Source organism: Dipodomys spectabilis, unplaced genomic scaffold, assembly GCF_019054845.1.
Source record: "Dipodomys spectabilis isolate Male_0828 unplaced genomic scaffold, ASM1905484v1 ptg000095l, whole genome shotgun sequence".
NCBI classification, from domain to species: Eukaryota; Metazoa; Chordata; class Mammalia; order Rodentia; family Heteromyidae; genus Dipodomys; species Dipodomys spectabilis.
The window spans coordinates 27,871,347-27,886,570 of record NW_024870772.1 but is presented as its reverse complement, the minus strand read 5'-3'; the positions used below and the strand labels follow the sequence as shown (position 1 = coordinate 27,886,570).

Genomic DNA, 15,224 nt, shown 5'->3' with positions numbered 1-15,224 from the left:
ATCATGTATCAGGAATGTCTTCTGCTTAAAGCTGCATAATATTCTACTGCATGTGACTATCACATTTTTCTTCTCTACTGTTTCAAGAGAGAAAAATGGAATCAAGTGACTTCCAGGAATCCTGGATAGCTTTTGCAACCTTTCAACTGCAAACTTGCTTTTCTTCTGTTCTTACTTGGCTTTCTTACTCATGGCTAGTATTCTATAACTTGAGCCATACCTCCCACATAGCATTCTGATGGTTAATTGGAGATTCGCACAGATTTGTCTGCTGGTGCTAGCTTTGTACTGTGATCCTCAGATCTCAGCCTCCTGAGTAGTTAGGATTACAGGTGAGAGCCACCAACACCTCGCTACAATGGCTACAATTCAGTCTTTCACTCTGTCTTACTGGGGACCTGAAAAAAAAATCTGTATGAAAGTAGTGGGACTATCAACTCTGGGATTTTGTTCATCAAAATCCTATTTAAAGCTGGGTGTTAGTGGCTCATGCCTGTAATCCCAGCTACTCAGGCAACTGAGTTCTGAGGAACACAGTTCAAAGCAATCCCAGGTAGGAAAGTTTGTGAGACTCATCTCCAATTAATCATCAGAAAACTAGGTTGATCTTGAGAGAATTGTATTTCTTCTTTTTGCTTATGTGGTGCTGAGGAATCGAACCCAGGGTCTCAGGCATGCAAGGCAAGCTCTCTACCACTGAGCCACCTTCCCAGCCCTGAGAATTGTATTTCCAAAGGGTTCCTGCTTAGTTACATTTTAGGTACATACATCTTTTCCCTGAGCACTTTAATTAAGACAGCCTATTAGAAGCTCCTTGAATTTGAGTTGCATCCTGTTCATTAAGTCACATCCATTTGCAGATTCTGACCCTGAACTCGGCCAATGCAAGCAGAGGGGCAGGGCCTGCTGGATTACAGGATAAAAAGGAAGCAGCCTGCCTGGCTCTGTTTGCTTACCTACCAAATTTTTGGCTGATAATGCACCCTTCTGCAGAAGTAAACTTTGCTTTGCCAAGTTCCTTTCAAGTTGGTGTCCTTTTTCTTATGTGACACCCCAACATCCTGAGCTATTTCTAACACTGTTAGTTTGTCCTATTAGTGCTGTGCATGTAGTACACACACACACACACACACACACACACACACACACACAGAGCTGCTCCTACCTTTCCTATGTATGTTTATATTAATATATGAATCTACACATATCTATCATGTGTATCATGCATGCAGACATATCTATCATAATCCTATCAGTCATCTCTAGCATGCCTAATTCTATCACTTATCTATCAAATCTATCATTTATCCATCATGCATATCTTATCATCATGCATAGCTATCATATATATCTTTTGACCTATCTTTCTATTTGTCTATCTGGAGGATGATTTAGGGGAATCCGCTCACTCACACATCAATGTGTGATTGCTAGTCTGACTGCTGCAGGCGCCGGGACTGAGGGGCAGAGCTCAAGCTTCTGTGTAGGCTCTCCAGGCAGCTTACATAGATTTCCCTCTCCCTTGAGGATGTGCTGTCCTCTGAACCTCCTTCACCTCTATTATTCAAAGTCTATGGGGCTTACAGATCATTTGCATCTTAAAAAAAAAAAACCTTTGTGGTGATGGGATGACTGGCATTTGACTGTGCATCTGGGAACTGTGGCTCAGTCAAGACCATAAGAAGGTTAATCCTTTGCAGCACATAAAAGTGATCGGCTCAAAAAAAAAAAAAAAAAAGTGATCGGCTCACTAGGTGCCAGTGGCTGAGATCTGAGGATCATGGTTTGAAGCCAGCCCAGGCAGGAAAGTCAGTGAGACTCATCGCCAGTAATACTCAGTAAAGCCTGCAAATGGCTCTGTGGCTCAAAAGGTAGAGTGATAGCCTTGAGCAGAAGCAGCCCAGGGACAGTCAGTGGTCATCAGGTCCCTTGGACAGCACCAAGTTCTCTGGGGCCTGTGTTCCTGCAAGTCTAGAGATGGAGATGACAGCAGTTTTCTTCTTCCACTTCTCACATTGGTGTCATTCTTCTAGAATCTTCCATTTGCAAAGACACTGCAGACCCTGCCTTTATCTTTCGAGATGTGATGACAGATTTCAGTGACACTAGAACAACATGCTCCTTCTGCAGTAAGATGCCACCCTGTCTAGCCACACAGTTGGAGAGCTGAGAGCTGCTGCTGCTGCTGCTGCTTGCTTCTGGTCCCTCCTCCAAAATTATAAAAGTCCATGCACGTGTGAAAAGTGGATCACTGGAGGTTTCTGGGGCTCCTTCAAACTAGCAATCAACCTCTAGTGGGTCCATAAGCTAGGTGCGTCTCACTGAGTTCTGTGTAGCTCAAGCGTCTTGAACATGGTCAGAAGAGGCCTATGCCTTCAGGGCTACCAATCAGTGTGGCTGCAAGCCTGGAGCACAGGTACTCCAGTGGAGCAAGGGGCCCAGAGGCTGCAGAGGCAGCAGGCAGAGGCCAGTCTCACAGTCGTTGGATTTCCTGGGGATTCAGATCTTGAGGAAAGGACCAAACAGCAGAAGGAATGGCCTTTCAAAGACAAGGCTGGGGAGTGAGGAAAACATAGGCAAGATGTCAGCTCTCAGCCCTAACTGAGATTTAGAAATGGACAGGAACATTAGGTAAATAAGAACAGCCCACTGTAAAGGCTGACACAGAACTAATGGCAGAGTGGCCAGGAGTGTAGTAGGTTGGCAGGACCCCAAGGTGAAAGGCCACAACTGATGTTGGTGCTGTCCACAGGTGTAGGAAGGAGTCAGTCTCACCTTGGGTATTCACCTTGGTGGGATGTTCGTTGATGGCAGTGGAAGGTTTGGCTCAGTCCTCAACATACACCAAACATTCAGCACTGTCTACTGGAAGCCAAGACGTGACCGAGCTAACCCAGATGAGAGGGTCCAAGCTGAGGATTCCAACCAGGAGGACTGTGCACCACTAGGCTGGACAAGAGTCCCTTCTTATTGGTAAGAATCTCTGCCTGAAAAGAGAGACTAGCTCCAACCTGATCTGTGTGATTTCCAAGCTTCTGGAAGAGCAGAGATTTTAGTTTTCATGTTGTGTCTTGTTGAGACAATGTCCTCTGGAGGGTGAAGCTTTGGGCCTCAGCCACCTCATGCTCCAGCCCTGCCATGTTTGTCCCTACTGCAAGCTGGGCCTTTATCTCCTGCAGTTATAGCTCCTTCCATTCTGCCTGCTCTGGGGACACCATTGGAGCTCTCAGAGCTGTGAGAATCCCCAGATGTGTGCAGGTTCTCCGTGCCCAAGAATGTTTGCACATTGTTACAGTTAAGACTTGTTTAATAACTAGACAATGCCTGTCACCTTCCTGTTTACGTGTCTGCTTCAATGCTGCTACCATGTTTAGAACAAAGCAAATGTGAACATGCATTGAATGCTTGAACTCAAGATTGACTTAGGACATGGCCTCTCACCAGAGTGAGTCTTCAGAGGGGAATTCATCTTGCTTTCCAGAACTTTCTACAGGGAAACTGACCTGGGGAAGTGGTGATATAGTGCCTGCTACTAAGAGATTGCTGATGGAGCTCCCTATAGATCTTCTGTCTACTGTTAGCCCTCGCTGGTTAAGTAATTGAGCAAAATGGTAGGATGCAACTACTTCAGTTTGAAATAGGACAAGTCAATGCCATTAGTAATGAAGGGAAGGGGAGAGGAAGAATCTTCTCTTTATTGATTAATAAGCAAAACCTACTCCAGAAGACCACCTACAATTCTAGAGAAGGTGTTTTTAATGAAAGCTTAAAAAATTTCAAGTCTCTGGCAAAGCTAATTCAAATTCAGCCATAAATCCCACTGATTTAAATAGTTCTGGTGGTTTTTAAAGCCCCTGGCTCACAGCCCACTCATTCTTTGGAACAGAAGCTTTGGAGCCTTCCTTTGGTTAACATGTGATACCATTTAGTGAACTATTGCCCTGATCACACATGATTATGTCCATATAATCTCATGGTAGATCTGAGATTTAGTAGGGGGAGTAGAAGATGTTGGAAATTCTCAGACCACCGCTTAGTTGGAAAATGATTGATGTGAATAATTTAAGTTTTACTTACATACCTCAGTGGGTGCCAAATTGGTTTAAAAAAAAACCAGACAGTACCTTCTCAAGTTAAAATGGGAGAGATGGACTAATTCAGAACAGCAAGTAGTCAACTGTAAAGACCTTAATTATGTCAGTGAGGATGAAAATATGTGGCTGATACTGCTACACATTATTTAGGACCTCCTCTGAGAGCCTCATAAGTTTGGAGTTATTTTTCTGAGAGTTGATGGATTTATGGTTTACCCCTAAGCTGAACTAATCTCCATGGATACCAGGAAAGTCCATGTGAGCTGAGGGTTAGGGTGAGGCTGGGATGGGATGGGAATGGGAAAAAAAATCAGTATCCTCTCTCCATGGAATTAGTGTCCTTAACACCAGCGACTCAGCTTGGAGAACATAGTGTCACTCTCAAGTATACAACAACAAAGAACCAACCCACAAAATCCCAAGAAATGTAAACTCTGGTAATCTAGTAATGGCTTTAAATGATTTGCTAAGGGAAAGGAAAAGAGTAAGAAAAAAGGAAGGTGGATAGGGGAAAGAAAAAGAAAGTTCCAGGGGAAAGTGCTGTTGTTTTCTGGATATTCCTTCATCTTTCTTTTGGTCTACTCTTCAGCAGCTGAGCACTAAACTGATCACCAATGAAAAGGACTAAAAAACTGTGTGTGTGTGTGCTGGTACTGGGGTTTGGACTCAGGGCCTCACGTGCTGGGTTGACTTTTTTGTTCAATGCTAATGTTCTACCACTTGAACTTGAGCTCCACTTATCTCCCTCCCTATCCTCTCTCTCTGTGTGTCTTTCTTTCTTCTGCTTAATTGGAGAAAAGGGCCTCACAGCCTCACAGACCTCTGCCTGGGCTGGCTTTATACTATGATCCACAGATCTCAGTCTCCTGAGTAGCTAGGACTGTAGTTATGAGACACTAACACATGCCTATAAAACTTAAAAACAAACTTCTTTCCATTTTTGTGTCATAAAATGAGGTGAGGAAGATTCTGATAAAGTCTTAATATTCTAGCTTCTCAAGGTAATGCAGAAAATCCTTCAGCAGCTTGATCTTCCTGAAGGAGATAACTAGCTTACTAGTAAAGACTTCAAATTACCATCCTAGGGTGGAAAGAAGGAGCAAAGAGGGTTCTATCTTATCTAAAAGAGCAGGAGCAGGACATAGAGTGATCTTAGTGTGTACTTCTGTTAAGAAAAAAAACCAACTCAACCAACACACTTACAACCACAAAGTCATTCTCTTATTGGACAGGTAAATAAGAATAACAAGTATCAGTTTTATTCACAAGTTTTTAAAAAGTCTTACAAAATTATTTGTATTGGAAAATTTACAAACAGATAAATTCCAGTATGCAAACTAATCATAAAACCTAAATTGATTCAAACTATTCCCAAAGCAATGAGTTAGTTTTTCCTTCCCTTTTGTCTTCACTAACAACACTGAACCTAAGTGACAGCAACATGAATGTTTTATCTAAAGTAAAAAAATCTCTATTGAAAAATATATTCCATATATACAAAATTGGGGGGGGGGGAAATGCGACTTTACTAGGTTGCTTTAGAAATCCTTGTCTCTTCCTCATTAATGGCTTCTTCAGTGTGAGGAGCAGTTCCACATGCATGAGCATCTCAAGTAGGTTTCTTGACAGCAGCCCAAGTTGGGCTTCCTGGGCTTAGCTGGGCTTGTTGGGTGTTCCAGCAACAGTGTAACCACAATACGAGGTTTTCCTCAAGTGTTTATAAATGTATAATATGTAGATGGAGAGTAAGTAGGTGGTGGTAACACATTTCTATATTGATACACATAACTTGGACTTTTTCAAAGTCAGTATCAAATGAAATCCATTTTTAATCCTGATCATTTCTCTACTGATCCAGAATGATGCTTCAGGGTATGAGGCCAAAGTGTCACTCTTACCAGCTTCTGTGTCTTTGTTTGCCATGGCCAGATGTAGGGAAACTATGTTCAGTTATGCAAATGCTATCTGTCTGTCATATCAATGGAGGCAGATATATGTGAGTTATAATACAGCCACTGAGAGAAACCTAGCTTGCATTGTCATAGATGTTACCTGTCAGGGCCTCAATATTTTATTTGAGTTACTCAAAGGACATTCTCCCAGGAGTTGTAACATAACAAAGTTGTAATAAGCTCCAGGAACAAATGAGTTAGAACTTACAATTATTAACATAACAAAGTTTAAGGACCATTGGCTTATGCTGGAAACAGAAAAAAAAAAAAAAGCAAATCATGTTTTTCTTGAGCACTAAGTAGACCTAATCAATGTAGATTTCCTTGGACCAATCTGATTACCCATTTCAAGTAAAAGAATTGAAGTTGTAATAAGCTCCAGGAACAGATGAGTTAGAACTTACAATTATTAATATAGAAATAGCCACAGGAAGAGGTTTGATAAATTCTACTAATGCCTTGCAAAGAGTAAGGTAAAACATGACAAGGTATTGTGTCCTATGAAAGACAGAGTAATTTGTGTGTGTGTGTGTGTGTGTGTGTGTGTGTGTTGGAGCTTGAACTCAGAGCCTGGGCACTATCCCTGAGCCTGAGTATCAGCTCAAGGCTAGTGTTCTACCACTTAAGGCACAGTTCCACTTCTAGCTTTTTGGTGTTTAATTGGAGATAAGAGCTTCATGAAGTTTCCTGCCTGTGCTGGCTTTGAACTATGATCCTCACAGAGCTCAGCCTCTTGAGTAGCTAGGATTACAGATATGAGCCACCAGCACCAGGTAAAACAGTAATTTTAACATTCAGTTTAAATGTTGGTAAAAGACTTTGAAATGGGTGGGGCTATTTCAATGCAACTATCTTAGTGACTTCTATCAAGGGCAAGTTGAAAGGTCAAAGTTCAAAGTATAACTGTGACAGAATAATAGTAAGCAATTAAAAGTCAAAGGCTAAATCTGATCATGTAGGCTCAAAGAGGGGGGAAAAATCTGCTCAATGAAGTCCTCTTGGGTCTCTAGGTAAAGAACAAATGGGTCTACTCTACTTCAGATTAAATTGGGCTCATTTCCTTCTTAGCCCTAAAGATAATTCTAGTGTGTACATAGCAAAGTAGTGGTTAATGGTGAAGGTGAATTAGGCCTCCATGACTAGGTAGAAGATGGTGGCCAACACCTGCTCCAACATGTAGAAGGTGGGGATGACTTGGCAAGATGCATGAGCCCTTAATGTCTGTGGCCCTAACCTCCATCCAATCAGGAGCCCTTCCACACTCATGCTTAAATGTGAGGGAACCAATCACGAGACTTCCTGTAGCATATGTCCACCTCTCAACCAAAAAGACCAGGAGTATGCCCTAAAGAGGAGGAGGCAATGACCCTATATAGAAGGCCCTGGGAGAGAGACTGTGGACACTCAGCTCTGGGAACCCTTCTTGTACCGGGAGTACAATTTACTGTTTAAAGCATGTTTATTTGAAAGCAAAAGGAACAGTAAAATGTACTAGAAGGCTTCCCAGAGCCTACTATATATAGGGGCCTTGCTCCTTCTGCCCTTTAAATTCTTTAATTAGTGGAGAAAAGGAACACAAACCCTACATGGTGTCAATGGAATACATTAATAGAACTCCACGCTTTTTTTTTTTTTTTGGGTGTTGATCCTTGCACTCAGGGCCTGGGTGTTGTCCTTGAGATTTTTCACTCAAGGCTAGTACTCTACCACTTGTGCCATAGCTCCTTTTCTGGCTGTTTTGGTGCTTAATTGGAGACAAGAGTCTCATGGACTTTCCTGTCTAGGCTGGCTTCAAACATTGATCCTCAGATCTTAGCCTTCTGCATAGCTGAGCCACTGATGCCTGGTGAACCCCAAACCTGATATCCACCATCACCAGACTAAAATAGGAGACTCTGCAGAGTAAACATAATATTTGAAGGATGTCCCAGTCAAAATCCACCAAGCCAGAGTGGTATTCTCTTGAACAGCAACCACAATGTGAGCTTTTCCTCTGGCTCTCATCCACAGTGTATTCTCAATCAAGACTACCTCAGTGGTAGGGTACTCTTATATGCTGAAATTCCTAAAGCCTTTAATATAAAGATGCAATGCAAATAAAAGATCACTACATTTATAAATATTGCCTTTCTATAAAAGACATTCTGGGCCTTCTAAGCTATGATCTAGGGGCAGATGCGACGAATACTTCCATGTTGACTGACTGTCACAGGAATATGTTCACTCATGTATCTACAGCTTGTGTGTTACATGGTTTTGACAGCAGGGTTGTCCTTTCCCCACCACATTCTCACATTCTGTAACCCAGGTCCTCTTTCCTACCACCAGCAGGTGTTCATGAAGCAGAGGCTCTCCTCTGATTCCTGGTTAGGTTAGAGAACTTCATCTGATATGAGTTCAAGGTATAAGTTGGTGGTATAAAGTCACTTCTAGCCACAAAGGTTGTCAGGATCTTGTCCAGTAGGATCTTCACCTTGAATCTCATGACACATTAAAACCTAAGGCACAGAATCTGTCATGGACTTGTGGGAAGAGAAGAAGCAATAAGAGGTTGTTTTTGGAAAGAAAATGTCCATGAATGTAGATGCTGTGGAGTCTGCACTCAGAACACATTTACCATGAGAACAAGCAGGAATACCAGGTTGTGTCTTGGTACTGGTAATTGCATAGGCTGGAAAATCTGTTAGTCTTTGAAGTTAATCATGTGACTTCTGGTTTGGAGAAGGGTTACAAATCCGTCTGGAGTCTGATCTTGCTTTTTGTTGAAGCTTCAGGTCTGGCTCATAAGTAACTGGTTGAAAGGCTTAAAATGTCATCATTTTGGTTCTGATGTATTTTCTCTTCCTAGGAGCCACACAGGTCCAGCTGGCTCAGTGTGTAAGCCTCAGATGGGGTGTGTCCTTTGGCACAGACATATAACTTCCACAGCAGGATGAAGGCTACCTCAAGTTTCCTGAAACAGTCACAGAGGTAAGCTTTTAAGACAAGACTTCCATGTTAAAATGACTAAGTGAACATTGCAAAAACTGATTATGAATAACTATAATTAATTGAGTATGCAAAACTGTAGTTATTAGGAAGTGGCGCTGTAGCTCAAGTGGTAGAGCGCTTGCCTTGAGCTGAAGAGCTGAGGGACAGCGCCCAGGCCCAGAGTTCAAGCCCCACGACTGACAAAAAAAAAAAAAAAACAAAAAAAAAAAAAACAAAACTGTAGTTATTAGTTAGATCCATGAGTTGATACTTCATCGACGAGAAGGGAATCTAGCAGAATGCAAATATACCAGTAACCTTGTCTTCTGAGAGTAAGCTAAACGTTCTAATTTCAACACATAGGTGCTCTTATTTGCCAAGTTTACTTAAAAGATGAAACTATAACCCACAACAATCATGATGACTCAATAACAAATTCTTCTGCTGATTGTCAGTCTCGTTCAGACATTTAAAACTTATTTCTTCAGTGTGTTAGAAATCACAGCCTTTCACCAAATAAAAACTTAAGTGTTGTTGTGGCTTCCTTCCTACGTATGGTCACCCAATCAGTACTCCAGTGCCTTCCTGAATTCTGAATTCTGTTATAAAGTCAAAAAACCAGAAATTCTTTAGAAGAAGGAACTAGGTTCTCTGTCTTGGAAAATAGCCTGTTAGGGAGAAATGTGAACTTAGTAGTCTGTAAATAAATAAATAAAGCAAGTTGAGTTAAAATACTTGCTGAGATGGGTGCTGGTGGCTCACGCCTGTAATCCTAGTTACTCAGGAGACTGAGATCTGAGGATCATGGTTCAAAGCCAGCTGGGGCAGAAAAGTTTGTGGGAGTCTTATCTCCAATTAATCACCAGAAAACTGGAAGTGGAACTGTACCTCAAGGTGGTAGAGAGTTAACTTTGAGCAGAAGAGCTTAGGAACAGTGCCTAGGCCCCAAGTTCAAGCCCCATGATTGGCAAAACAATAACAACACAACAACAACAAAACACTTGGTTGGTCCTTTGATAGAAGACATCCATACCCCATAGAGATTTGTAGTAGCTGTCACTTCCTATTTTCTTTTGAACATTAAAAGTTCATTCACTATATTTCTGATTTATTAAATGCAATAGAAGAGAAAGTACTTTTCAGAAACTAGTAGTCTCTCTTCCTTTTCTTTCTCTCCTTTCTCTCTCTCCTTTCTCTCTCTCCTTTCTTTCTCTTTCTCTTTTTTCTTTCATTCTCTTTGTTCTTTCTCTTTCTTTCTCTCTCTTCTCTCCCTCCCTTCCTTTCTTCCCTCCCTCCCTTCTTTCCCTCCCTCCCTTCTTTCCCTCCCTCCCTTCTTTCCCTCCCTCCCTTCCTTTCCTTTCTTTCTGTCCTGGGGCTTAAATGCAGGGCCTGGGCACTGTCCCTGAACTTCTTTTACCCAAGGCTAACACTCTATCACTTGAGCCACAGCTCCATTTTTACATTTTGGTAATTTATTGGAGATAAGAGTTTCACAGACTTTCCTACCGGGGCTGGCTTCAAACTGTGATTCTCAGATCTCAGTCTCCTGAGTAGCTAGGATTACAGGTTGAGCCACTAGTGGCCAGCCATAGTCCGTTCTTGGTTGAGACTTATACTCAAGCAATCTTTTGTCTTCTTTATCATCATGAAAGTTGTACAAATTATGGGATGACTCAAAAATAACATCAGTAAACAATCTTTCATATAAAAAAATAGGCGTCAAGTGTATGTGGGTTGTGTTTATTTGCTTAATTTGTTTTATGTATCTCTTCTTCATTTCCTCCATGTGGAGACCAAAACATTTTTCTCCCCTTCAAAGCTAACTAGGTTTTTTTTTTTCTTCTTCTTCTGCTTCTATAAATTCTCTAGAAACTTTCTTGGGAGTTCAAAAGAAGACAAAAACATGGCACATTTAGATTACTTTGCAGCCGATTATACAAGAAACACACCTGCACTTGCACCATGTTTTGACGTTAGCTATGTGTCTGATATGCAAAGTCTCATGGAAGCGGGGGGGGGGGGGGGGGGGGGGGGGGCGGTGCGGTGGCAGGAAGTGAGGGGCTGCACATGCAGGAGCATGCGCATGAGCAGTATGTGTCCAGAGCTTTCTCCGCTCTCAGGGTGCAGGAAGGCAAATTCAGCAACGGCACAGCCTCATCCAGACAAAACACAGCCAAGTGCCCCATTCACCCTGCCTCTCCCCTGCCTCTAGCTATGTAGTGTGCCACGAAGCCTGCCCAGCTTTGAGCTTGTCCCCTCTGCCTGGCTCGTGTGATATCTTTATGCACAATACTCTAGTATCCTCCATTCACAGCCTGGTTATTTAGACCTGAGTTTAACAACAACTCTCTTCTCCTCTCCCTCATCTATGAATGTATTCTGGGCTTCTTCTTTTATTTACATAATAGATTTATTACAGGAGAGGTTAAGGTTGGGAGGATCATGGTTCTAGGATTTTTAAAAAAATCGTGTAAGGCCATTTTCATAGAGAGGGAAGTTTGATACACTGTTTTCAGTCCCTGTCTGGGATGGGATAGGAAGGAAGTGAGATCCTATCCTCAAAATAATGAGTGAGAACCGGGGCTGGAGGTGTGGCTTAGAGATAGCACACCAGTCTAGCAAGTGCAAAGTCCTGAGTTCAAAAGTCCCACTACCATCAATAAAAAAAAGAAATGAGGAACAATGGAAAACCTCCCCAAGTATCCCCACATTTTGTGGTGGGAACTGAATTAGAACATTCTAATCTACCACAAACCGGTGCCTCACCTGACAAGATGGCAGGGTGGTTAACTGCATGGTGTCACCAACCTCCTGACTTAGCTGGCTTTGAGCAGTCAGTGCATCCTGAGCCAGCGTGGAGTCCATGGTTGTATCCTTGTATCTGGAGAAGTCAGTAGGTCCTGAGAAGCTTCCAGAATGAGCTGAAAGGAGAACAGCTCCCCCAACCACTTCTTGACTGTTTGAATCCAAAGATACTGAGTTTTCGTTGTCTGGATCAAGGGGACGACATTCCCCAGTCATGTCAGGGTAGGAGTCACACAAGGAGATGTCATCGCCACCCATGGAATTCTGCATCAGGGGCCAAGCGTCGGAATATTCACCACACGTGGACCGGGAAAGGGTCCCAAAGAGAGCCGGCATCGCCTCCCCAATTGGGGCTGTGCTTCTGAACACACGTAGAGAAGATCTTTGAGTATTTGGTGGCAACAAATGATACAACTTCAATGCAGTGTGTCTGCTATAATCTCAAGTCTTAGAGAGCAACTGGCAGGTAGTAAGTCAGACTACTGATGAACAGACAGTAGTGATTTACTATCTTAAGCCTGATTTTCTACATCTGGCATTATTAGTTTCCAAGGTCAAAGCTATTTTCCCCCTCCGTCCCTCCTTCCCTCCCTCCTTCCTTCCTTCCGTCCTTCTTTCCTTCCTTCCTTCCTTCCGTCCCCTCTCCCTCCCTCCCTGCTTGCTTGCTTTCTCCTTCCTTCCTTCCTTCCTTCCTCTCTCTCTCTCTCTTTCTTTCTTTCTCTGTTCCTCCTAGGTCTTAGCTAAGTTTCTTTGATGGCTGTTCTAGGACTCTAAAATATTACATCATCAGTATGCAACATGTTAAACATGACTTCTCAATGACAGAGATGTCATGAATGTAAAACAAAAAATACAAGCTAGGTGTGCATGCTTATAATCCTAGCTATTCAGGTTCTGGTTGAGATCTGGAGGATCATGGTTCAAAGCCAATGTCGGGAGAAAAGTCTGCAAAATTCCATCTCCAAATAACCAACAAAATAAGCTGGGCTAGAGGCATGGCTCAGGTGGTAGAACACCATGCAAACAAGGAAACTGAGCAAGGGTGAGGCCCAAAGTTCAATCCCTACTCCTAGCAACAAAAATAATAAATGAATGAAAGAATAAGCAAACAAACAAGCAAACCAGTAAAAAATATAAACAGTGATACTAGGTATTAGCGAACATGAGAGTCCTTTCTAATTCCTGCCAAAGAATTGTTCCCTTCTTGGCTGGGCACCAGTGGTAATCACACCTGTAATCCAAGCTGCTCAGCAAGCTGAGATCTAAGGATCAAGTTCAAAGCCATCCCAGGCAGGAAAGTCCATAAGACCCTTATCTCCCATTAACCACCAAAAAGCTGGAAGTGGAGTAGTAACCTTGAACAAAAAGCTTGGACTCAGTGCCCGGGCTCTAAGTCCAAGCTCCAGGAACAGTAAAAACAAAAACAAAAACAAACCAGACACTGGTGGCTCAGTTCTGTAATCCTAGCTACTCAGGAAGCTGAGATCTGAGGATTGTGATTCAAAGCCAGCTCGGGCAGGAAAGCCCATAAGACTTTTATCTCCAATAACCACCAGAAAACTGGAAGTGGAATTGTGGCCCAAAATGGTAGAGTACTAGCCAGGCCCTGAGTTCAAGACAAAACAAAAACAAAAACAAAAAACAAACAAAAAACCCCAAACCCACAAAAAACCACAACTGATTGTTCCCCTTCCAATTCCCACAATATCACTAGAAATATCAAAAAAGCGCCCCTGTACTTTCCCATGTAAACTGAAAGCTCAGTAGAATACATCCCTGAAAAAGCAAATACAAAATGGTTCATCAAATGTGCAGTTACCTCTCATGAGGGGCGGCCTTCAAATGCACCCCACAACCAAGAGCTGAGCGGGGACTTCCACAGGCTTCCTCACAGCACAGGGAGGGGATCAGGTGAACAGGCCCTGCGAAAGCCAGCAGAGAGTGAGTTTCAGTCTGAGTCTCTCCACAGCACATTGATTAATTACAAGGCCAGCAATAAGTTTATAGTGCAGAGACCTGGGAGACGCTTCCTTAACTAAATGGCTCAGATTATCCTATCCAGGCCCAGGGTAGAAGGACTCTGTGCTTGCTGATCTGGTACACTGAGAAGGCCAATAATGTCTCCTCTCTTGTATTTCTGAATTTGATCTGAGTTTGATTTCTGAAGCTGATGAGCATCCTGCAAAATTTCTGTCTGATCTTTTTTACAAACATCCATGTCTGGTGATGTTTGACATCACCAGAAAGATGAAAGAACATTCTCACATTAAGAGACCAGAGAGATTTTAAGAACAAAACTCAGTCATGTTATCTGGGATTTTCTTTCACAATAAAAGGGGAAAATAAGAAAATGTGAGCAGGCACCAGGCTCAGAGGCTCATGCATGCAATCCCTGCTACTCAGGAGGCTGAGATAGGAAGAACATGGTTGGAAGCCAGTCCAGGCAGGAAGGTCTGGGAGACTTGTACAGTTAGCCACAAAAAAAAAAAAAAAAAAAGCTGAGATGTGTTTCAAGTAGTAGAGCATCAGCCTTGAGTGAAAAAGTCCAGTAAGAGAGCCCAGGCCCTGATTTCAAGCCCCAGAACTGGCGCGCGCGCGCGCGCACGCACACACACACACACACACACACACACACACACACACACACACACACACACACACACTTGCTGCCATTAGAAAGCCATGTCCACTGTGATGGGCCACCCAATGGGCCAAGTCCGTCAGGACTAAACTCACCGTAGGTCTGGGCCGAGTTCTGATGGCACTTGCAGCAAGCTCTGTGCCCGTAGTTACTGAGTTGAGGTCTGTCAAAACACGACAGCTCAGAACCATTATACTGAATATCTTGTGATCGCAGAGACCCTAAAAGAGGGAAGGAGAGAATTCTGTTAATGGACACAATTGCGCTAACGGGAGCCTGAGTTAACATCATAATATGAACTAGTACTCATCTTGCTTTATTTTTTATTATTTATTTAGTTATTTAGTGTTTAATTGGAGATTAGAGTCTCATGGACCTCTCTGCCCAGGCTAGCCTTGAACTGCATGCAATCCTCAACTATCAGCTTCCCTCGCTAGGATTATAGACGTGAAGCCATCAATATCTTGCTGTGTTTGTATTTTTTAAAGAAAACAGTTAGCTGTCATTAAATGGTTTTTAGTTTTACACTTTAATATTTTAATGTTTGTTTCGATGACAGTTTCTCCTGATGTTCTGATAACTTCTTGTAAGTTGAAGACAGTTGTACCATCTAACCAACTGAACATTGTAGCTTGGCCTTGCCTACTTCATACCTATGTACCAACATTTCCATTAGGCAGTGGTTGGGCAATACATGCAAATCATGCAATGCAAAGCCTATTATAATGCAGTATTGCATATCTCATACAGTAAAACAAACAA

At 42.6% G+C, this 15,224-nt stretch overlaps 1 protein-coding gene and 1 long non-coding RNA gene across 2 annotated transcripts in view; one reads left to right on the top strand and one right to left on the bottom strand.

The window, feature by feature from the left end:
* Positions 1-249: 249 nt before the first annotated feature.
* On the top strand, positions 250-6,817 carry LOC122112806. The gene is made up of 3 exons (XR_006148272.1): positions 250-332; positions 4,269-4,274; positions 6,807-6,817. It is a non-coding gene; the product is annotated as an uncharacterized LOC122112806 (long non-coding RNA).
* Positions 6,818-11,755: 4,938 nt separating this feature from the next.
* Positions 11,756-15,224, bottom strand: part of Tnfrsf19 (TNF receptor superfamily member 19) — a 51,237-nt gene continuing 47,768 nt past the window's right edge. The window contains exons 7-9 of the mRNA XM_042685498.1: positions 14,558-14,683; positions 13,641-13,743; positions 11,756-12,182 (exon numbers count right to left, since the gene is read on the bottom strand). Coding sequence (XP_042541432.1) covers positions 11,756-12,182; positions 13,641-13,743; positions 14,558-14,683 — 656 coding nt within the window. The remainder of the gene's footprint in view (positions 12,183-13,640; positions 13,744-14,557; positions 14,684-15,224) is intronic.